Below are 24,451 nucleotides of genomic sequence, written 5' to 3'. Positions count from 1 at the left end.
ATTCATCCCATTATTTGCTTGCCCAAATTGCCAGTCTGTCTAGAATGATCTATACATAGTGCACCGCCCTGCTAGCTGCTTCTGCCACACCATGCAGCTCGCTTCATATGCTCGTCATTGTCATGCCCCTTGTGAACTGGAATGACGTCACGCAAGCCAACCTTACCAGGTTTACGTAGTATACCTCCAGCTCTTCTCCTCATCCAGCTTTGTAGTATGCATGGTTCATTGCCGTTGGATTGGTTTCAAAAATTTTTTATTAGCACTAAGCGTTCCTGAGTGGGAATTCACTATTATTCTGTGATGGCTTCTTCATATTAGCACTGGTGAAAGGAATGTACATTTAGTCCTTCCCAAACAATTCAATCATAGTTTTGAAGTTAACCATACTAAACACCTGTCAACAGCCTACTTCTCTGCAGCGGTTCTTGCTTCAGTAGCCAAAAAACACTTGACAGCTACACAGCCCGTATTTTCTGACTGGGGCCCGGCCCAGGCCTGGAAATTCCATGCGCTAGCCCACCTGAACCCAGACAGGTGGCTTCAAACCTGGCCCTTACCCAGCTCGGGCTGGAAAGATGCAGGCCTGGCCCGGTTTGGTCCATTAGCCATTGAGCCTAAATGAAGCATGGTCCAGTTCTCGGTTAGTGCAAAGATACTGGCTGCACTGTGATTCTTTAATAGAGAGAGAGAGAGAGAGAGATCTGACTGTGTGAGGCTTTCCCACTGGAGTAGTTGCTGTCAAATGAACAGGTTAAAAAGAAAAAAAAAATTGCATCTTCTGTTAATTAGGTTAGTGCATTACTGTGCGATATGAAAGCCGATAGATTTGCCAAATAGTTGTATGGCAATATATAGCAGTCCCATAGGTGACTACTCTAGTACAGTAAAACCTCAATGTGTACCCGCTTAATAAGTAATTCCAGTTTAAATATAGTCACGATAACTATCTCGCCCTGTCACTATATTGGCTGACGGTTAATGCGTAGTATTCATTTTTTGGCATGTACAAGTGTCGCATCGGCAAAATGTTGTGCGCAGACCATAGATTGCAAAACTGCAGCACATGGACCCTTCCTGGATGGCAGTCGCCACTGATAGTGACGTCAAAGCATGGTAGCTATGACATGTTTGCTGCTCCCATAGCTTCTAGCGTTTCCACATTGTTGTCATGGATGATGACGTGGATGATGGCCCTTCCGTATCCGACGCGGCTAGTGGATTGACCATCATGAGGGCTTTTGCAGAGAAGTGGGGCCTGATCAAGAAACTGGCTTGAGGATGCCGTCATCGCTACAAGGCCACTTTTGTGGCAAGAGAAAATCAGATTTTTTGCTGCCTGCTCGCAAATAAAACTTGATTGCGAGTGTATTTGAGCGAGAATTAAATTTTTTCTTCTTTGGCTGGCAAGTCTATAGCCACTCATTTGCAATTATCAGTTAATTAGTGCATCTTATAGTGTGTACCCGATCCACATTCCCCACCAACTATGCATTAACGAGGCATTAACGCATTAACTATGCATTAACTGTACTACACACTGCTACCCATATTGTGTCACTCTTGAAAGTCAAAGACCCTTTGCAATGACATTGCTAGAATTGGAACAAAGTTGGCACGAATGCAAATGCACTTTGTTTCATGCATTTCCAGCACGTAAAAGAAATAGTAAAAAGACGAGCAAAGACACAAGGACAGGTACGATGCTGGTCTTGCCTGGTCCTACCTGTCCTTATTTTTTCCAACTTTCTTTAGGCAGTAAAAATGCATGAAATTTCAATTTTCCAACTATCCCAGCTGTCCGCTTTAAAGGGACACTAAAGCAAAACACTAAATCAGTGTATACGGATAAAACATTGTTTGAGAACCCTGCAGGCGGTCATTTCAAAATAATGGGTCGATTATTACATGAGAGAATGACCCGTCTTTCATTTTTGTTTTTTCTGGCTTACCAAGCGTCTTCTCGCGGTAAAAGTTGTGGTTTTGATATTGTGGAAGGGCAATTTAGCAATACAGAATTATTTTTTTAGTGTCCCTTTAAGTATGCTGGTCTGTTGCCTTTTGGAATTCTGTGATACATCACCACTAGAAGCTTTTCTAAATCCATTAAATATCAACAGGTGACATGCAAGAGAATCCTCGTGTGACCATATTGTCACATGGAACAAGGAATTTTTAGTGCTTTATCTGGCTTCATTTTAATATTGCTATTTTTTCAGTGAGCTATTCAAGTCAGTGTTTTGTAATCCGAGTGAATTTTGGCTCTGCCTACTTTTGTTGTTACATGTGTTTTGCAGAGCTTATCACAGGCTTCTTTCAGGCTTGGAAATAACTTTTATATAGCACATATTGAGCAACAGAAAGCTTGATCAGGAATTTTTCAGGGTATTCTACAATTTCCTTATTGACACCTGCTCTGAATATCATACGAAGCCAACAAACACTTGACACCAAGGACAGCACGGAGGATATTACTTGTGCTCAATAAATGAAATAAGCTATAAATTAATGGAAATGAAAGTGGAAGAAGAAACATCTTGGGCAATATGTTTTCATCCACTTTCATTCCCGTTAATTTATTGTTTCATTTCATTTATTAAGCACAAATAATATTCCCCATGTTGTCCTTGGTGTCAGTGTTTGTTGGCTTCTTATGATATGACTAATCAAAATCGGGCCCCTTCGTTAACCTCCTCTCCTCTCATTTATTGCTGAATATGTTATTTGATAGTTCATTAATTCATAACTAATGATGTAATTAGGCAATATACAAAAAGATGACCTGACTTGCTCCAAGCGACAGCAAACATTATCTTGGTTTAGTCCAGCTACATGGCACTTTGATATTTTTAAATTTTGGCACAAATTACGTGGAACACATGGTATACACACACAGTAGGCAACAAGAATGTTTTTTTTTTTTCCCTGTGAAAAATGCATTACTATATATTTACTCAAATGTAACGCGACCACGATTGTAACGCAAGGGCCGACTTTCCAGCTAAGCGGAAAAGAAAAACTGCAAATGTAACGCGAGATGAAAGGAAGACCGCAGTGTTCCCAGACACAATGAAGCTAGCCCGTGTGGCCGTAATACATATAAGTGGTTCCGTTAAAGACAAGAACTATTACACACCAATCTTAGTGCTTCCTATTTTTACAAAGATAGCGGAGAACATAATACGTGAAAGACTTTCAGACGATAAACAATAGCAAGCGAATAATTTGGGTTCAGAAAAAACAACTTGTCTGAAAGTGCACTTCTTGAAATAAAAGAGCACATACTAGACAATACTAAAAGGAAAATAGTTACACTGAGAATATTTCTGGACTTCAGAAAGGCTTTTGAATGTGTCCAACACGATACATATGATACCGTCTTACCATAGGATGGTAAGAACTAGAATTAGCCTAGACCTGAGGAGGGGATGGAAGAAACTGGTACATAAGAAGCCGATCAATGAGTTAGCAGTACAAGGAAAAATAGAAGAATTCCGGATCAAGCTACAGAACAGATATTCGGCTTTAACTCAGGGAAAGGACCTTAGTGTTAAAGCAATGAATGGCAATCTCACGGGTATCATTAAGAAGTGTGCAACAGAAGTCGGTGGTAACTCCGTTAGACAGGATACCAGTAAGCTATCGCAGGAGACAAAAGATCCGATCAAGAAATACCAACGTATGAAAGCTTCTAACCCTACAGCTAGAATAGAACTGGCAGAACTTTCCAAGTTAATCAACAAGCGTAAGACAGCTGACATAAGAAAGTATAATATGTATAGAATTGAACCTGCTCTCAGGAACGGAGGAAGCCTAAAAGCAGTGAAGAAACTAGGAATAGGCAAGAATCAGATGTATGCGTTAAGAGACAAATCCGGCAATGCCATTACTAATATGGATGAGATAGTTCAGGTGGCTGAGGAGTTCTATAGAGATTTATACAGTACCAGTGGCACCCACGACGATAATGGAAGAGAGCATAGTCTAGAGGAATTTGAAATCCCACAAGTAACGCCGGAAGAAGTAAAGAAAGCCTTGGGAGCTATGCAAAGGGGGAAGGCAGCTGGGGAGGATCAGGTAACAGCAGATTTGCTGACGGATGATGGGCAGATTGTTCTAGAAAAATTGGCCACCCTGTATACGCAATGCTTAATGACCTCGAGCGTACCGGAATCTTGGAAGAACGCCAACATAATCTTAATATATAAGAAAGGTGACGCCAAAGACTTGAAAAAATTATAGACCGATCAGCTTACTGTCCGTTGCCTACAAAGTATTTACTAAGGTAATTGCAAATAGAATCAGGAACACCTTAGACTTCCGTCAACCAAAGGACCAGGCAGGATTCCGTAAACGTTACTCAACAATAGACCATATTCACACTATCAATCAGGTGATAAAATGTGCGGAATATAACCAACCCTTATATATAGCTTTCATTGATTACGAGAAAGCGTTTGATTCTGACGAAACCTCAGCAGTCATGGAGGCATTACGGAATCAGGGTGTAGACGAGCCATATGTGAAAATACTGAAAGATATCTATAGCGGCTCCACAGCCACCGTAGTCCTCCATAAAGAAAGCAACAAAATCCCAGTAAAGAAAGGCGTCAGGCAGGGAGATACGATCTCTCCAATGCTATTCACAGCGTGTTTACAGGAGGTATTCAGAGACCTGGATTGGGAAGAATTGGGGATAAGAGTTAATAGAGAATACCTTAGTAACTTGCGATTCACTGATGATATTGACTTGCTTAGTAACTCACGGGACCAATTACAATGCATGCTCACTGACCTGGAGAGGCAAAGCAGAAGGGTGGGTCTAAAGATTAATCTGCAGAAGACTAAAGTAATGTTTAACAGTCTCGGAAGAGAACAGCAGCTTACGATAGGTAGCGAGGCACTGGAAGTGGTAAGGGAATACATCTACTTAGTGCAGGTAGTGACCACGGATCCGGATCATAAGACTGAAATAATCGGAAGAATAAGAATGGGCTGGGGCGCGTTTGGCAGGCATTCACAGATCATGAACAGCAGGTTGCCATTATCCCTCAAGAGAAAAGTGTATAACAGCTGTGTCTTACCAGTACTCACGTACGGGGCAGAAACCTGGAGGCTTATGAAAAGGGTTCTACTTAAGTTGAGGACGACGCAACGAGCTATGGAAAGAAGAATGACAGGTGTAACGTTAAGGGATAAGAAAAGAGCAGATTGGGTGAGGGAACAAACTCGAGTTAATGAAATCTTAGTCGAAATAAAAAAAAAAGAAATGGGCATGGGCACGACATGTAATGAGGAGGGAAGATAACTGATGGTCATTAAGGGTTACCGACTGGATTCCAAGGGACAGGAAGCGTAGCAGGGGGCGGCAGAAGTTTAGGTGGGCGGTTGAGATTAAGAAGTTTGCAGGGGCGACATGGCCACAATTAGTACATGACCGGTGTAGTTGGAGAAGTATGGGAGAGGCCTTTGCCCTGCAGTGGGCGTAACCAGGCTGATGATGATGATGATGATATACACGATGTGCTTTTAACGAAATTGCCATACTGTGGAATACGTGGCAAAGCTTGGTCTTCGATAAAAAGCTACTCAACTTTGAGAGCTCAATTTACATGCATAAATGGCGTAAACTCTGACAGAGGACTTGTAAAATTTGGTGTACCACAGGGATGATTACTTGGACCTAGGTTATTTTTATTATGCATTAATGATATTGTAAACATTTACAAAAATACGAAATTAATTTTATATGCAGATGACATGAATGCTGACATAAGAGAGGTATTTCATCTAGCTAACGAATGGCTAACAGGTCTGCATTTGTGACTTCAATCTAAGACTCCAATTAAACATCAGCAAAACGAAATACTTACTCTTCCGGTCTCGAGGAACCCACCCAATTGTAAAACTGGATCTAAAATTCCAGAATGTTACCATCGAACAATATCTATCAGTTAGATTTTTGAGGGTGACATTTCAAGAAAACCTTTCACGGACGCCTCATGTTGACAAGCTCCGAAGTGACCTGGGGCGAGCTGTTGGAATTTTAAATAAAGCAAGATATTATCATGTGGTAGTGATGGTGAAGAAAGCAGGAAAACTGTAAGTGACGAAAGCAGCGTTTTATTGGGTGAACCTGTGCCCTCAAAAACAGGCTGCACTCAATGAGCAAAGACACCGGCGATTGTCGAAAACCTGATCTGCTGGTGAAGCGCATCGACTTTTATACAAGTCAAAGAAGGTTCCAGAGTAATTGCTGGTACCTGTGTGTCTTCCAGAAAGTTCTACAGAATTTGCGTAGCACATGCAATCACATTACACAAGCTTCGGTGATAACAGACAACAGATAGAACCATTGATAACATACGAGAAACTTCTGAAATATGCGGGCGCGTTTGTTAAGACAGTGAAAAGTGCTCACCCAAAAAAGACAAGTCCACATGTCAATATCATATCCCGTCTGTGGTGAAAAGGCAGACATATTACGAACTTATTCATTCCCGGTTACGTTACCGTTTTTTATTATGGTCAACAACGACTAAGACTAACCTAGACTGTCTTTTCTTTGTCACTACGAGGTCTACAGAGCCCTTCCGGCCGGCCTCAGATTTAAAGAGGGCCTTCCATTGGTCTTGCCATCGGCAATTGTTGAATCATTGACGTCGAACTGCCAAGTCACAGCTGAGTTTCCTACCCTCTCGGCCGTCAAAATTGCTCGCCTCTTAAAGCGAGCATCATACTGAATGCACTACGTTGCCATAATGTCACGAATAAACGGAGTCCAAGCACGAAAGGCTGAAGGGTGCTGCAGCACTGTAACCGTAACACCAGTCACAAGCACAGCGAAAATGGCGTCTCTTCCAACGAAAATTAAGTTTTGACTTCAGTCAACTTGTTTACGGATTGGATTGGGACGTACAGGTTGCCAAGATAACAATAAAAACCACGAGATTTAGAATATTTGCTTTAAAATTATCAATTTTTCCGTTATTTGAATGCAATGCAAGGGCAGAGTTCAAGCAATGAAAATCATGAAAAAAAAACTCGTCGTAATCGAGTAAATACGGTACCTACATTTCGAAGCTATTCGTTGCTATTGCTTTCTTTCTATAATGTCAAATAAGGTGTGCCCTTCTGTTCCACTATTCACTTTGTTCATTTTCTGCTGTCACTGTTGCCTACATTTGAGTTCATTGTGCGAGTGAATGTGTTTGCAATATTGTATTTTCTCTTTTTTGGATCTCTCATGACCTACTAAACCTGCAATAACATGCCAGGCCTTTCACTTGCGTAACCTCACCAGTTATTAAAATTTCTCACCAGCATGCACGCACATATTTTTGTATACTACTGGTTTACGTATGGTTTCTTAGCGATACATTCTTGGAACATGCAAGTTGTGTGCACAGTAGGTGGGCTATGCAGTGCGAACAACATAAGACACAGAGTGTTCCAGGGGCTATTGCCCTATCCTGGTGATTTGGCACGATGCAGCGGAAAATTGCCGAGCAGTTTAGCTCTGAGGACCCATAATGCAATACCTTTTTGTTTAATATATTAATATATATTTATATATATATATATATAGTAAACAGAAAGGTATTTTGCATACAACAATATCATGCAGAGTTATTAAGTGACATAGAGGAAAAGCCTGACACAAATGGCTTGTTTTTAATGAACTAATCTTTTATTTTGGTCAACAGAACCATGAAACAGTGCTTGTTCTTAACATTTCACTGTTGTGGCTAAAGGACAATGTATAAATGCAAGCAATGGGCTGTGTGCACTTTCAAAACAATTCAAACTGGCAATAAAAATTTTCATCACTACAAAAACACAGCCAGAAATTATCATTGGTTTGGGGATATTCTTTATGCTTTCAAAATTTTAAGGTTTCACCAATTTCAAGGTTTTACCAAGTCAGCCAACAAATGAACAAGATTCCCAGCTAGACAGTTTCATCGAAATAATTTGCTATGTTCACAAGCACATACATGCTGTGTGTGAGGATGTTACAACCCAATTTTGACTGAAACATTATGTGCAATAAAATGTCTTTTCATATGTGTACACTGATGGTTTCTTATCTAAGCTACTGAGGCATAACACAAAATACCACAATACTTCTGACATATATGTTTCGTTGTTTCTTGAGAAATGTTAAAATATGGAAAGCAACAACTGCTGAAAGCACAAAAAGTCAGGAAAGCTGACGACAATATCTTGGTGCCCACGTGACAACCAAATGGGACACATTTGTGGTGTGTTTTTTCGCATGCTGCCGCCTGGCATCAACGCATTCATTTTCACCCCACCACACAAAAGCCCCACTGTTGCCACAACGCAATGCCAGCGTGGTGCAGCTTTAGCTTTCTTTACATGCGTTGAAATTTGTAAACACAGAGAACGCATTTTGGCCAGGATTACAGCGTGGTCAGCATGACATGTCACATGGATGCATCAATCCTGGCTGATGTCTTGCTCCATTTGGCTGTCATTTCAACTTAGTTTTGCTCTTCTGCACCAGTGGCTTGCCTGCCATGTTCAATGTGCACTGAGCTGTTTTGCTGTAATACTCCACAACAATCTAAGGACTCATTCACATTGGCGATTGACAGGTTGCACGACTGAGCATGACTGGTTACCAAAGAGCGACTCATTGTGAGCGAAGGTCACCTGGTAAGTGCAACATGTCTGCTGCAACATCAAAATATTGCGTCATTGATGCTGTTCACGTCTGCTTGTACCACTATCTCTACATAAAGTGCGCGTCAACGTATACAGTTCCTGAACATATGGTTGGTTCAGAAGCTTTGCAACTGCAGTCACATGACCTCTGCAAGTCACCGGTGTGAATGAGCCCTAAAGCTGCAAAGTGCAGCTTGAGACAAACCAACAAATTTTGAAAATTTTGGCAAATCTATCTCCTTTATGTCATGATTATGACAAATGTAGAGGGTCAATTCCACAAAGACACTAAGCGCATCTTCTGAGCTACAGAGATGCGGCAGCTCCACAGCTGCCTACGCCAAGGCACTTAGAGCATCAAAGACACTATTGCTACAAAAGCTGCATTTCTCAACAGTTATATCACAGGATTCTTTTATAAAAGGCACGCTCTTTGGCTTCACATAGTAAACTACAAGTGAAGAAACAATTACTTCACTGACCATTACAGTGCAGGGTGGTCAGCTCACAAGAGAAATTCAAAATAAGAAGACAGACAGGGTGGTCTGCTCACAAGAAAAATACAAAACAAAAAGACAGACAGGGTGGTCTGCTCACAAGAAAAATGCAAAACAAAAAGACAGACAGGGTGGTCTGCTCACAAGAAAAATGCAAAACAAAAAGACAGACAGGGTGGTCTGCTCACAAGAAAAATGCAAAACAAAAAGTCAGACAGGGTGGTCTGCTCACAAGGTGAAATCGAATCAAAAAGAGTACTGCTTAGCAGAGCTACACGTGACGGGGTGGTCTGCTCACAAGTATTCCACTCGTGAGATAATGAGAGCGGGAAGATTGCAGCTGCCCTTTGTGCGACGAGAGCCACGCTTAGACGGCCTTCGAAGATGTTTTCTCCGATCTCGCCAGGCTGGAAGCTGCCATCCATCTCGTCTGCACTAAAACAGGTTGAGAAAGATTTAAAGAAAGAGCTGTTGCCTTCCGTGTTTCAGAACACAGCCACCTTGAAAAAGCCACATTAATGGTGTTATATGTTAGAACATTAAACACATTGTGCACTACTATCAGCATAAATTAAAATGTGAAGTTGAATGAAAATGAGTAGAATGTATTGTTCCCAGGGTGCCTGCAGTTCTAACAATGGCTTAAATAACGGTTCCAAAATGTGCATTTGGAAATATCCCATGTTTAGGAAGCTTAAAGGAAGGTGTACAATCAGTACATTTTACCAGTGCTGACATATGGGGAAGAGACTTGGAGACTGACAAAGCAGCTTGAGGACCGCGTAAAGAGCGATGGAACGAAGACTGCTAGGCATATCAGAAAGAGCATAACAGACAGAAAGGCATAACAGACAGAAAAAGAGCGGTTTGGATCGGAGAGGAAACTGGTATAGACGATATTCTAATTGACATCAAGAGAAAAAAATGGAGCTGGGCAAGTCATGTAATGTGCAGGTTAGATAATTGTTGGACCATTAGGGTTTCAGAATGGGTACCAAGAGAAGGGAAACGCAATCAAGGGTGACAGAAGACTAGGTGGAGCGATGAAATTAGGAAATTCGCGGGAGCTATTTGGAATTGGTTGGTCCAGGACAGGGGTAATAGGAGATCGCAGGGAGAGGCCTTCATCCTGCAGTGGACATAAAACAGGCTGTTGCTGCTGATGACGATGAAGTTTAGGAATTGGCTATGGAGAATTGCATATTGCAATCCTATGCAGTTTCAGTATATGCTAACGGCATAGGCACCCTGCAATGAAGTTTGGCTGTACATGTCGCGCCACCTATAGCGGTGGTGAGCAACCACGAGTAGGCCCTTGCCACCATTTCACCATTGCCTGTACTGCGCTCAGGCCTGCCTGAAAGCCTCCTTTTCCAATTTTTCAAAGGATTCACCGTGGCCTCTTGGAAGCTCCTCCATGAGAAGTGTGGATGAAAAGGACAAGCGTACATACTGTTGCATTAAGGATTGTCACAACTGCAAAGGGGATGTCGGCATCAAATTGTAGCACTTCCCTTCAAAACCGTGGGAGGCAATCCGACGGCTCAAGTGGACGTCTCAGTTCAGCGCGTCAAGTAAGTGTCGCTCTTGCCAATTTCTGTTAAACGAACAAAGACGTAAATACAAGAAAGAAAAGAGAAGGAACCAGCAGGCAGCATCCCTAAAAATGCACAATAAAGCAACAACTGCATAAAACATTTTTATTTAAAGATATTAAACATTATTCGCTAACTTACTTTGAGTTCGATGTCGTAAGCATGCTTGCTTTGTTGTGACAAACACTTCGTGACCCGCAGTGGTCACTTAGTGGCTATGATGTTGGGCTGCTAAGCAAGAGGTTGCGGGATCCAATCTCGGGTGCAGCGGCCACATTTTGATGGTGATGAAATGGCAAAACAACCATGTACTTAGATTTAGGTTCACGTTAAGGAACCCAGGTGGTCCAAATTATTCCGGATTCCCCCACTAAGACGTGCCTCAATCAGATTGTGCTTTTGGCACGTCAAACCCCATAATTTATTTAATTTAAGCACTTCGCTGCAATGTCCGTGCTGTTTACTTCTTTGACACAGTATTCATGGTTATAGTCGTAAAGCTGCCATAATTTCTCAGGCATTGGTGGCCGAAAATGGGCCTCAATGTTTTCGATTGTCTTAAACCCACATTTCAGAATGACTGCCACATTTCAAGCGAGTGCCACGAAAGCGCACCTCAGTAGAAGTGGCCACCTCAGTGTTTTGCGGAAATTACACAGTGGCGCTGACAGCTGAGCCAATTGCTGCACCGCCTGACCATTTAAGGTAGCTTAAACATAAAGCTTTGACAAGTGGCACACATATGATGTGCACTGCAACAGTTAGTTCTTGCACAGGACAAAATTTTTGTAGTTTAAGGGTGCACATACCACATATACTTGGCTAAGGGCCGCACTTGTAAAAGCTGCACCTGCAACTTGGTAGCCCAAATTGTGAAGAAACTTAAAACGGCAACTGAGCCACTGAAGAGAGCATCGGTGCAGTTGTGTGCATGCTCTTGAATTCCGAGCACGTGACGTGCGCTATCTTTGAACATCATTGTGAAAAGCTTTGACGTCGCAGCCACCATATCTAACACTGAGTGGCACTGACGTCAACTGCATCCATAAGTGTGCTGCTGAACCGAACTTAAGCAGCGGTGAGGACTATACGGATGCTGCTGGCGTGGCATGCACGCACAAATAAATAAATGTGCTATGAAAACAATAGAATTGCCATTTTTTTGAACAAAGCGATTATGTGTGGCTTGAAAAATAGGGCCAAAATGGCCTGCCACCGTATAAGGGCTGCACCTCGTCATGATTTCAAAAAATGTTTATGCAGTGCAGTATACACATAGTAGTTTTGGGGGGGGGGCAAGCATGCATGCACAGAAGTGCACACACACACACACAAACTCACAAACGGCCAACTATTGTTAGACATTAGTAGAGTATTATGTTGGGCTAGTTGCTGCGTAACTTGGATGTGTGGAGCAAGGTTAAAATCAACGAAAGAAATAAGAGGAGACAAACATTAGCAGCAGGTAGTGAATGCTATACAGTAAAACCTCTCATTCAGATTTCACGGGACCAGAAAGAATGTCTGAATTAACTGAATATCAAATTATTGAGGGTATCAAGAGAACAATAAACAAATGCTTGCATCAACACATTGTTACTTATCAAGTGAGTCCACAAATTGTGTTTTTATTTTGCACAAAAGAAGTGCAGAAGCTGCAATTCTCATCCCGCAACTGAGCAGTGCTCGAAGCGGCGAGGGTCTCAAGATTTCCTTTCCAAAACCACAATCATTATCGACGCAATCATGGACAGCAACACTGCAGTTCTGAAAACATGCAGCCAGCATGTATACCAAGTCAAAATGAAACTACCATTTGGCACAACCACTGTGGCTGAAACCTTGGTTGCTATCAACATCATGGATGGCAACTACACAGTTCTGAAGACAGAGCCAACGCAGTGTCACGTGCTGCAATATGCACAAGAATAAAGGCTATCAAGGCACAAATAGGCATGAAGAGTTTCACCGTTCCCTAATGGTTCCTGTTGATGACCATGGCATACAAATCAACGAAAGTGGTGCCATTAAACAATGCATACACTTGCCAGGACCAGAGGATGAGAATTATCTAATTTTTCAACAAGGGTCGAATTAAGGAGTTTTTACTGTATTGTGTTCTGTAGCTGGTATGCTGCATTTTCTTGCTTACTTCAGCTCCTCGTTCGTCCTAAGGGGGGCAACAACACAATTAACATTTAACAATGTGTTGTTGAGTAAAAGACACCGTTTTTATCCTACAGAATGCTCAATTTTTACACTGAAAATGACCCAATTTGCTGTTCACTATTAGAAAATCGCTCATCAGAGCCAGGCCATATTGGTCTCGTTTGAAAAAGCATCTTTTCCTGCTGCATTTTGTGCCAAATTCCCTGCATCCAGGTCAATAAAATGCTTTTCTCGCAGGGCGATTAGATTTTCCACTTTTCTAATATAACTCTTTTTGGTCATCAGCATATACCGAGAGGCATATAATCCAATTGAATAACTTTCTTTTTAAATTATATAGCTATACTTCCAAGGAGTGCAGTAAGTTTATTATACAATGTTTTCACACCCTGAAACCTTTTGAAATTTTGAGCAACTGAAAAAAAAAAAAATCATGTCAAGTTACAACTTGGAACTTTCATACTTTGGATAGAATACAGGTAGAAAGATGAAACAACGCTTATTGCACTCTGAGTATTCAATAACATATTCTTATAACTTTTAATTTGCTTGTTGTAAAACATTTTTTGCCAGTCATCTAAAAAATTTGGAACAAAGAAACTTGTATACAATAAACTTAATTTGTGTAGAAAAAACTTAGCAGCATTTTTGAAACCAGTTCATTAACTTATCGATTACCTGTAAATTTCACTCATCTAGTAGCAATAGCAACAGAGATTTTGCTCAAGGCCTAGGTTATATCTCAATGTATAAATGAATTTTATTTCAATTTTGTGTTTACAGTAGTAGCAATGAAAGCTGATAGTAACAGTCATTTAGCAAAACAAGCAATTTACTTAACGTTTCTCGTTTATCAATGTTGGCCCTGTACAAGACCATAATGTTTTATTATTATTTTTTTAATATGCAAATGTTAAATGTATTTAAGAAGCTTTAGTTTTTGTTGTATCATGTCTTAACAATGACAGGTTAACACTGAAAGGCATTCGGTCATGGCTGGAACAAAATGAATAAGTGGTGCACACAGCACCTTGCAACAATGTTCTTGAACCCCCAGAGTGCAAGTGCTTATCTTGTGATGATTAAAGCCTCTCACGTGACTGTGATGGAACTGCAATTTCCAGTGAATGGGCTGTGAGCTCGTGTCGGATCCAGGCCACCAGAATTTGCATGGTAGATGGAATTCGCACTGTTGATGGCAGGATTTCCAATGTCTATAGATACCTGCTAAAAGATGGAAGGGTACAGATAATCCATGCTTCCTTGAGGCTCATGACAGTCACTGATACCAAGAAAAGTTTGTAATATAAATGCTCTGCACTAAATCTGACACACAACTTTTCAGTTTCACTTAGTTGACTTGTTAAATGTGGCAAGCTCACCTAGATAACAGAAATAAAGCACACAGCGATTCAAGCAGATAAAATCAAAATGGTACCAAGAGCAGGATGTGCAAGCCAGCCATATATGCCCTCCATGAGAACAAAATTGTTCAGACCTAGTTTGAGCTTTTATATCACGCAATGCAAGTTTTTTTAAGCGCATGTTAACGTAAACTTAATACAAAAACAGCTCCTTCAGCCATCAAGGAGATCGCCGAACTCCATTCCAAGAAAGCTCCTCCAACTCCCCTAAAGAGAAAGATTAAAGGGGTAGTGACACAAATTTTTCTGAGTATTTCTTTTTCTTCCCCTTTAGGTGAAGGCCAGGTATGCACCTCTAAACCCCAGAAAAGATACTATCAAGCCTCATAGTGCCCTAAATAATTTGATATACGGTGATACCTTTTCTACAGCCAGTTTGTTTCTTTTCTACTTTGATGTGATGTCATGATGCATTATGTGGTCACATGAGAGCAGAACGGCAAGTTGGGCCAGTTGGTTGGTACGAACCTTACTGAGAGCAGAACACTACAATCATCTATGCCGCTGCATCGGCCCTCACAACAAGCAGCATCATATGGATCAACCAAGCGTGTATCAATACGTCTCAATGTACTGCTCCCATGTGACCACACACTGTGTCATGACAATCTCCTCCTGGGAAAAATACCAAAACTGGCTGTAGAAAAGCTATTTTATTAAATTATTTACAGCCTCTGAGGCCTGTCCCTATTTTTTCTAGAGTTTAGAGGAGCTCTTGGAATAACAATACTGATTCTTTTACTCTGAGAACAGGCTTAGTAAGACAGAAAAAATTCAAAAAAGAAAACATTTGTGGTGCCACTGCCTTGAAGTTTACACACCAGTGCACCATGATGCCAGGATTATTAACTGCAACAACCTGGGTCCAGTTAACCGTTTATGTAAATGTTTAGAAGTAAATTCCTTCAATGCTGCTTGCACCTTCACTGAACTTGAGCACAGCCAAGGTTGTTGCAGTCACATGTTCTCAAGGACACAAGCACTGTCTTGAAGCACTTCTTCCACACTAAAGCATTGAATGGTTTATTTCCATTCCGTGTCTGCGTCCTGGAACACCGTGTAAGGTTCTCCGGCTTAAGCTTGCTGTCTCGAAATTACTTTTGATCAGCACGATGTTCTTGAAAGGTGCTCTGCAACATGTTTCAAACATTTAACCCCCCCCCCCCCCCCCCCCCCCGCTGCCATACACAGTTTGCTATGTGTATACCATGGACGAAAGAAAGGACTAGGAAGGAGCATCACGTGACAATTATGAAGCCTAGACATAAAAACTTTAGAGGAATGGGATGATGGGAAATAGGCCCTCACGTGGTAGGCAAGTGGTAGATTTAGCCGGCTCGCTTTGGTTGCGTCTGCTATGATGGTTTTGGAACATCCGCACACAGTAGGTGTGGCAAAAGCATTCAGAGGTTGAGTGAAGGAATTCAAGTGTGTGAAGCAGTCGAGTCTCTTATGTCAGTCTGGTAATGCACCAAACCACCAAGCGGATCGCCGCTTAAACAAGCAGCAGACAGACGCCAAGGCTGTAGCGAACGAAGGCGTCGGGTAATTAACCAGCATTGTGCACAACCCGTTACGGCCACCTCAAGGATGATTGGTCGCGTTTTGGGGCAGTTTCAGGGAAACGAGGAAACCTTTCACGTTGCAAATGTGTGAAGGCAACCAAGCCGCCTTTCCGAAGGCGATTCGTTGCGTTTGGGAGCATCTTCTAGGAAACAATACGACGTCTTTTGCCCCTAAAAAATTAGATTATGGGGTTTTAGTGCCAAAACCACGATCTGATTATGGGGCACACCATAATGGAAATCTGGACCACCTAGGGTTCTTTAACGTGCACCTAAATCTAAAAGTACATGGATGTTTTTGCATTTCGTCATTGAAATGGGGCCGATGTGGCTGGGACTTGATCCCGTGATCTTATGCCCCGGCAAACTTATGCCCCGGCTCTTATGCCCCGGATCTTATGCCCCGGCAGGCGATTAAGTGAGCGTCCAAGGTCCGCAGCAACTGCTTTTCCATGTGAAAAAATTTGTCTCATATTGTGCCCAACGATGGACTGGCTGGCTAGCTGGGTCTCTACGGTCCCAGTCAACGCTGTCGTTCTGCTCAATGCCTTCTGCCTTTCAAAAGACTACTGAGAACTCAATAGGCACGTCTCCAACAGTGTAAGGACATCACAGCACACAACCTTACAAAACAGTGTGCATAAATCTCAAGACGACGACTTCAGTGTTTAGAGTGCAGGGTAATGCTATGTATCTCTTTCACAACAAGAGACACACAGCAGAACCTATTACTAAGCAAAACACACGACAAATAACTATCCCGCGAAAGATCTCGTCTCATCCTATATAGGTGACAGGCAGCAGATTTGACTAAACAATAGACCATGCTTGGACCAGCATACTCTGGACGTGTTTCGCGGTGAGAGCGCAGACTAACTGCGGTGCTAAGCGCAGGTGATGCTAGGAAAATTATGTCGTCATGGGTCTGGCTCCCTAGTCTTTGTCCACATTTCAAGGCAACGTAACGCATTTGAAGCGAAGAATGATGCCCGTGGTAGCAGAAACTCATGCGTTATACTTCCTACGTGCCTCCACACCTTTGACAGCAGGCGCCACTAAGCCACTAATCGTTACCACATACCAAACAAACACGAATGGTCTGACAACAATGTGGGCCTATTCCTAACCAAAAGGCACCACTGCGCCCCAGGCCCCAACGGGCGGGAGGGATGGCTTCAGAGGAAGTTGGCTTGCCGAGGCTAGCAGAATCGCCTGACGCTGCCTCCTAGTTTTTTTTCCTTCCTCCATGGTGTATGCAGTGCTGCAATATCCAGCCCTATGACAGCCCTTAGGAAAACACATGAAATTTAAAATTAAAGTCTGGGGTTTTGCCTGGCATAACCATGATCTGATGATTATGAAGCACGGCGTAGTGGGGGATACGGAGCAATTCTGACCACCCGCAGTTCTTTATAGTACACCAAACGCACAGTACATGAGTGGTTTTGCATTTTGCCCCCATCAAAATGCAGCCGCTGCTGCCCGGATCACAGTTGCAACCTCATGCTCAGCAGAGCAATGCCATAGCCACTCAGCTACCACAGCAGGTCCCATAGATGCCAGCCACTGGGCAATTGTTCATAATCAAAAATTACTTGCTCCTACATGCATGCACACTCCTCCAATCTTGTAGCAAAAGAGGCAGCAGCAATTCTTAATGCGCCCTGCCCATCTTGTCACCACTCCTGTCACCTCCTGCTCCTTTGTGAGATGCCAACCTTGAAGGGTTACCATAAGCGCAGCACGGAAAGAAATCTTGAAAGTGAATTTTAAAGATTGTTTGCGTTCCCAATTTATGACTTTTTACTGGACACCCTGTGTTTGTGACGTCAGAGACCACACTGCCACTGTTGCTGAAATTGTAGCTGAAATTGCCGCTGTCTATTTGGGAAAATCTAATAGCTCCCTGTATCGTCAGGAGACGTCATCAATTTAGTTTCTTTGGCATTAGCGCTAAATGCACTAAGTGTTTAGCATGTGTTCTGAGTTTTTACATTATGGTAGTGTAGGATCTGACATCATCGACTCATTGTGATGTCGCACGAAGCGGCTACCTCTTTCGGTATCTCGTGTATTGGTTCTTTAAAATTATTGATGAATTTCTAAGCAAATTGAACCACCGGTCTACCGGTGACAAGACTGTCAATGCCATTTGAACATGACAATATTCTAATATGGTAAAAAAAATTCCAGAGTTGCCCTGTAAGTCCTAAAAAATTTCTGCGGGCATATATTTTACTGAAAGGCATTGCACTCACTTTAGTGTGTTCCCAGTTTTAAAGAAGTGTTGCAGGGCCTCCTTAATGTGCACCCAAATTTGAACATACAGACTTTTTGCATTCCACTCCTATTAAAATGCAGGTGCCATGACTGGGGATCGAACATGCACCAACGTATACAAAACCAGCACACTACAGCTGGTGCGACGTAAAGGTGACCTTAGTTCAACGGAATTTGAAATACCAGGCAGATAAAAAAAACACATGAGCGCAATGCTAAATGAATAGGACTTAATCTCACAGCTATTTTTAATTGAGTAACAAAAGATCTCACAATTGAGCTCAAATTACTCCACAATTGTGCATCCTTACCCTTCACAGGCAGAACATTTTGGATATGTATAATGAAATGTGCTGACAACACGTACCTGGCTGGATACTTGAGAGAGAGACCACTTTTCTAAGGCCCGATACTTGAGAGAGTCAAGTGAAAGAGTGCCTGAAAGAAAAATCAGTTATTTCAGAATTTAGGAATAAAGCGAAGGATTGACTTCTAGCTTTGTTGGTGCAACATTTTTGATATAGTGTTTTAACACAAGACTGATAACTGAATACTGAGAAGCTAGGCCAAGATTCTGTTAGCATGCCTTCACTATCTTTAACAAGGAAAGAATTGTTGCATGGAATAAACATACAAGTAGCGATCCGGCTTCCAATAAACATTCTGTTTAAAGTTAGCGCTTGTGTGTGTCCCCTCCTACGTCTGTGTGAAAAGGTTTCCGCACTAAAACACTATATCAAATAAAGGGAAAACCAGTTGGAGGGCTCTTCCTTGCTCAAGTCCTCTGCCTTCAAAAGAAGGTTAACTCATCCAGAATGAATACTATAGGCAAACATTAACAGTGAATTCCAGTGGTTGTATCCATAGGAACTTGGTGTGTTTGATTGGTCAATTCAGACTGAAATGTAGCAGGAAGCTACAAAGAAACCATGCTAGTTTCTCAAAAGAAAGTAAGGCATCTCAGTTGAACTAAAAAAATTAAATTATGGGGTTTTACGTGCCAAAACCACTTTCTGATTATGAGGCACACCATAGTGGAGGACTCCGGAAATTTTGACCACCTGGGGTTCTTTAACGTGCACCTAAATCTAAGTACACGGGTGTTTTGCATTTTGCTCCCATCGAAATGCGGCCGCCATGGCCGGGATTCGATCCCACGACCTCGTGCTTAGCAGCTCAACACCATAGCCACTGAGCAACCACGGCGGGTCTCAGTTGAACTAATAGTTGTAGTGAACTGGAGTTCAAATCCAGTCCTACTGCCTCATTTGGGCAGTCACTTTGCCGATTGAGCTAACCAGAAGCCTAGTAGGCAGCAATGTGAGGGTGGGATAATCACTCAAAAAGTTGTAACTAATTTATGAAATGAAGTTTCAATGAGCCTGCATGATATTTTTTTTTTCCTTCGTGCAAAATTCAAACACATGCCTGTATTCCCTTCATTTACATCGAAATATGTCCTGTCCTTCCTTAAGTGATGTCAAAACAACAATGAACACTGTAAATAACCTATATGTTTGACCGGCATTCAACAAGAAGCTAATGAAAGTGTTGCTGCATTTAAAGTACCTGCAAGCATTTTACATAGCAAAAGTAAGAAGAATTTTTATTGTCTTCTCACCTAAATGACAATGCATAAGCACCTAGAAGCCTAGCACCTGTGCCGAGAAAAATAGTGCCCAGTGATAGATTAACTGTACAACATACTGCAACAGCTTAGGTATAGACACAAATATTCTTCAATGAAATTTTTTTCTTATAACAGTACTGAATGCCATTGGCATAGCTTACTTTGCAAGTGAATATGCCATCTAACCAATTCAGCCAACAATGTGGGGTGAACATTTTAATTATGAGTGTTCAACATAGTAGATGGGGAACATTCCTGGCATCTGCACAGGCAGCATCTCGTCATTGAAGTAACAAGAAAATTACACAGGTGAGCTTTAGTATCTGACTAACGGTGGTTGAGCATTTTTTGAAGTAATTTGAGCATTGCTGAAATTTAATACATGTGATTATGATACAGTGGTTCTATTTATTTGTTTTCTTCTTTTTGGTTCATGGTTCACGACATATCGTTGGATACAACTTAAGTCTGCAGTGAAGCCTCGCCCACACCCTCATAACCGCCAGCCACTGTTCCTCCGTGAGGCTGCAAATAGTTTCTATTTCAAACTTTCCTTGTTACCTAAATAAGGTGGTAACCACAAAAATAAAATTATAAGCACGTAATCTTATGCGTTTTAACTCGTCTATTATAGCGGAATGGTGAACGCCCAATTGTTTATTGAAGTGAAATAAAATGCTTGCTTCGCTGCAACTATTTATTGTCAAGTTTCACTTCAGTTGGCAGTGAAGTTTAATGAGCGAAATGGGCTCAGCAGTGAAATGAAATGTACCGCGGACATCCGAAGAGTGAAATGTTTACACTCCATACACTTTGTCCAATGTCTCTTGCACGCCTCATCGCTTCCGCCGATGAATAGACTCTTCAAGAACAGCACATGCTCCTGAGGTACTAAGTATGACGCCATTTTGAAAAGGTCACATGACGACGATTTTGTTTGCTTCTATGATTGGCTGGCGGAGTAACACAACCCCGAGTGGTCCACGTGCCTTGGTTGCCAACTGCTGTTTTTTTAAGTTGTATCCTACTATAGTGCACAATTCATGACACATGGTTCTTGACATAGTGCTAAGCCCCCATAGAAGACTCTGTGCACCAAGAGGCAATGTCCGTGAAGTACATTTGTAGGCAGGCAAGTCAACAGCTGGAAACCTAGGCATGCTGAACTTTCTATGGGTGCCTTGAACGATCCTCAAGCATGACACTGCGTGGACTTCCCCCTTCAGCAAAGGAGAAAAAGAATGACAGCAGACTTGTGTGACCTTGTATAATCACAGCTCAATTTCCAGCAAAGCTGTTCCTCTTGAGCAGTTTCATTACAAATATGTTGCCTGAAATTAAATGACACACTTTAAAATATTGCTTTAATATGGCTCACCTGCTAAATAATTTTTTACAAAGACTGTATTTGATCCATATGCATTTGCATACAGATTTACTACAGCGTTTCCCAATTATTGCTAAATTTTATCTTCGTGGCATTTATAGTCCTCAAGGAGCAGCAGATTAAATTTTGTAGACTCGTACAACACAATCATAATGCTCCGGAGCACATGCATACATCATTTGTTGCAGAGGTCACAATTAACCCACACTTTGAACTTTGCCTACTCATCACATATAATGTGCCCTTTATTTTTGCCAAATATATAAAAAAAATTAATAATGGGGTTTTACGTGCCAAAAGCAATATCTGATTATGAGGCATGCTGTAGTGGGGGACTCTGGAATAATTTGGACCACCTGGGGTTTTTTTAACGTGCACCTAAATCTAAGTACACAGGAGTTTTCACATTTCGCCCTCATTGAAATGTGGCCGCTGTGGCCGGGATTCGATCCCGCGACCTAGTGCTTAGAAGCCCAGCACCATAACCACTAATCAACTGCGGTGGGTACCAAATATAAACAAGGTGCCTCATTTAGATTACCAAGGGCATTGGGGCAACCAGCTACAATCCTCACATTATGTATGAAAACAGGGGAAAACATTTGGGTTCAGTAATCATTTGCAACTCTTATTGTTAAGCCAGAAACTTGATAAAGTTTGTATTACATTACACTTAACATTTGCCCCATTTTCACCAAACGTCAATTTGTGTGACGGAGTTCTCTTTGGAACTAAGGGAACAACGCTCATAACGGCTGTACGATGCTTTCAAACATTTTAGAATGTGTAAAAGTTGTAATTAAATGACACTCTTGGCACTCTGAACATGCATAATGCATAAGATACTGTTCATTGTGTCAAAGTTTCAACTTTGCTACATGCTGTTGTTCTTCCAGGTCATTGGGAAACTTCCTGCACGATTAGCAATATACGCTTTTAAAGCTCTGGAACACTTGTAAAATCTCCTACATAGGATGTGATTAACCTACACTGTCCAAACTGTTGGCACACATTATCCATAACATTGCCCCCCGATTCTCCGCAAATATAGAATCACTATCACCTTTGGTTCTCCCAGGGCAGCGGGGTAATTTTGTAAGCGCATAATCAAAGCAGAAAACGGTACTTTAACAATACTCAGTTAGCTAGCATGCCCCCATTCCTACAGAAACTTGGTGAGAACGGTCCAATTCTTTCAGGACATGGTAAAAACTGGCATATAACGTTTTCGAATACTTCTAATCGCACTTAGCTGTAAAAGCTATTCATGGGCGGCTGTCATATTCTATATGAAGTCTACCGAATTTCTCGAGTGCCATCAAGACGCGATGTGTGCACGACAGAGTCGCATTCAAAGCTCATCTTGAAAGTTGCTCAATTTGCTAAAGGTGTGTTCACCTGGGCTGGTTGGTACATCTTAAACAGCATAATTTCCGAGCAGTGTGACACAGGACAAAAGAGGCACAGGACAGAGCACTGTGCCTCTTTGTCTTGTGTCGCGCTGTTCGAAAATTTTGCTGCTTTTAATGCGCGAGCTGCGTCCCTGCGCTACTAAGACCGCCACGCTCTGGCTTTCGTGCTCTTTTCATATTTATGCTTCACGAAGGTGGTACTAGGATTCACCTGAAACGTCTGAAAATGCGATTAAACGACGTGGACGAAGGAAAACACGAAATAGCAAATCATTGCGTCGCAACATTTAGGCCGCGCGCCTTGAAACATTCGGATCTTACCATGCCTAATCTTCTTGGCTACGACGTCCAAAGAGCTAGACTGTCGCATGACGACGTTAGTCATGCTTAAAATCGGCAGCTTGGCAGTTTTTAGAGCTCAACAGGGTGGTGACGACAGGCGATGGCAAACGGTAACCGTGCGTCGTGTAGCGTCCCTGTATCGGAACGAAAAAAAGTAAAAGGACCAGCTTGCCGAGTCAGCTCTCGCGCTTGGTAGCGTCTTCTGTGTAGTAGAACACCAGCTTGTAGTAGCTCCACTGAACACCTACACACCTATGTCATCCTATGTAGCTCTGCAACTCGAAACTTGAACGTCTTGGCGAGATTAGCCGCTCTTAGCGCCGCCGCTTTAATGACGATGATAGCTATTAGCGCTTTGTAGAGAAATCTACAGAAGAGTATTCTTTGATAGACGGAACAGAACGGGGCGGCTACAAAATAGAGGATTGCGTGAGCAATCTCTCCTTCATATCTCTCCATTAAAACCTCTGGCTGTAATTCTCCGACTCTACACTCTTAAAGCGGTTGCACCCTTTGGGGTGTATATTTGTCCCACAACAATAATCGTGTGTGTGGGGTCCTGAGGAGAGACCTGAGCAATAAACAATAATCGTCATCTGCCTTGCTTGCGTTTCCTTTCCTGAAAACTCGGCGCTCGCTACTTTCCTGTCGAGAATGCTGCGTCACACTGATAAGGCGCATGCCGTTCGTGACTGGAAAGTACCGGGTTCGCAGCGTTAAAGAAAGGAAACGCGGGCAGCACGGATGACGATTATTGTTGTGGGACAAGATACGCCCCAAAGGGTGTAAATTTTTCTAAGAGTGTACACTCTTAAAATGGTTGCACCTTTTGGGGTGTATATTTGTCCCACAACAATAATCGTCATCTGCCCTGCTTGCGTTTCCTTTCTTGAAAACTAGGCGCTCGCTACTTTCCTGTCGAGAATGCTGCGTCACATTGATAACGCGCATGCCGTTCGTAACTGGGAAGTACCGGGCTCGCAGCGTTAAAGAAAGGAAACGCGGGCAAGACAGATGACGATTATCGTTGTGGGACAAGATAAGCCCCAAAGGGTGTAAATTTTTCTAAGAGTGTACACTCTTACACTCTTAGAAATATTTACACCCTTTGGGGCTTATCTTATTGTTGTGGGACAAGATACACTCTTAGAAAAATTTACACCCTTTGGGGCATATCTCGTCCTACAACAATAATCGTCATCCGTGGTGCCCGCGTTTCCTTTCTTTAACGCTGCGTGCCCGGTACTTTCCAGTCACGAACGACATGCGCCTTATCAGTGTGACGCAGCATTCTCGACAGGAAAGTATACCGAGCGCCGAGTTTTCAGGAAAGGAAACGCAAGCAGGGCAGATGACGATTATTGTTGTGGGACAAATATACACCCCAAAGGGTGCAACCGTTTTAAGAGTGTAAGCCCCAAACGGTGCAAATTTTTCTAAGAGTGTACACTCTTACACT

General features: G+C 42.2%; 1 protein-coding gene across 4 annotated transcripts; it reads right to left on the bottom strand.

The window, feature by feature from the left end:
• Positions 1-9,235: 9,235 nt before the first annotated feature.
• On the bottom strand, positions 9,236-23,348 carry LOC139047569 (uncharacterized). 4 transcript variants are annotated; one of them, XM_070521413.1, is made up of 5 exons: positions 23,245-23,348; positions 22,972-23,126; positions 18,589-18,659; positions 14,049-14,179; positions 9,236-9,623 (listed from the first exon to the last, which is right to left on the bottom strand). In XM_070521413.1, exons 2-5 carry the CDS (start codon positions 23,033-23,035, stop codon positions 9,329-9,331), a joined length of 561 nt encoding a protein of 186 aa, XP_070377514.1. In that variant the 5' UTR covers positions 23,036-23,126; positions 23,245-23,348; the 3' UTR covers positions 9,236-9,328. The 4 variants fall into 4 exon arrangements, with proteins under 4 accessions (XP_070377514.1, XP_070377512.1, XP_070377520.1 ...); XM_070521411.1 differs by having other exon boundaries at positions 22,972-23,290; XM_070521419.1 differs by having other exon boundaries at positions 9,236-9,618; positions 22,972-23,290.
• Between the last annotated feature and the right edge of the window lie 1,103 nt (positions 23,349-24,451).

Source organism: Dermacentor albipictus, chromosome 1 (assembly GCF_038994185.2).
Source record: "Dermacentor albipictus isolate Rhodes 1998 colony chromosome 1, USDA_Dalb.pri_finalv2, whole genome shotgun sequence".
In the NCBI taxonomy this organism is placed as follows: Eukaryota; Metazoa; Arthropoda; class Arachnida; order Ixodida; family Ixodidae; genus Dermacentor; species Dermacentor albipictus.
This window is presented reverse-complemented; position numbering and strand designations above follow the sequence as displayed.

What these genes read in the sequence shown, in the direction of transcription:
- LOC139047569 (XM_070521413.1), bottom strand. Translation starts at nt 23,035, where the DNA reads ATGACTAACGTCGTCATGCGACAGTCTAGCTCTTTGGACGTCGTAGCC. An exon ending in TCTCTCAAGTATCCAGCCAG is followed by an intron (nt 14,180 to 18,588) that starts GTACGTGTTGTC and finishes TCCATCTTTTAG; the next exon opens with CAGGTATCTATAGACATTGG. An exon ending in TGCAGTTCCATCACAGTCAC is followed by an intron (nt 9,624 to 14,048) that starts GTGAGAGGCTTT and finishes AACCTGTTTTAG; the next exon opens with TGCAGACGAGATGGATGGCA.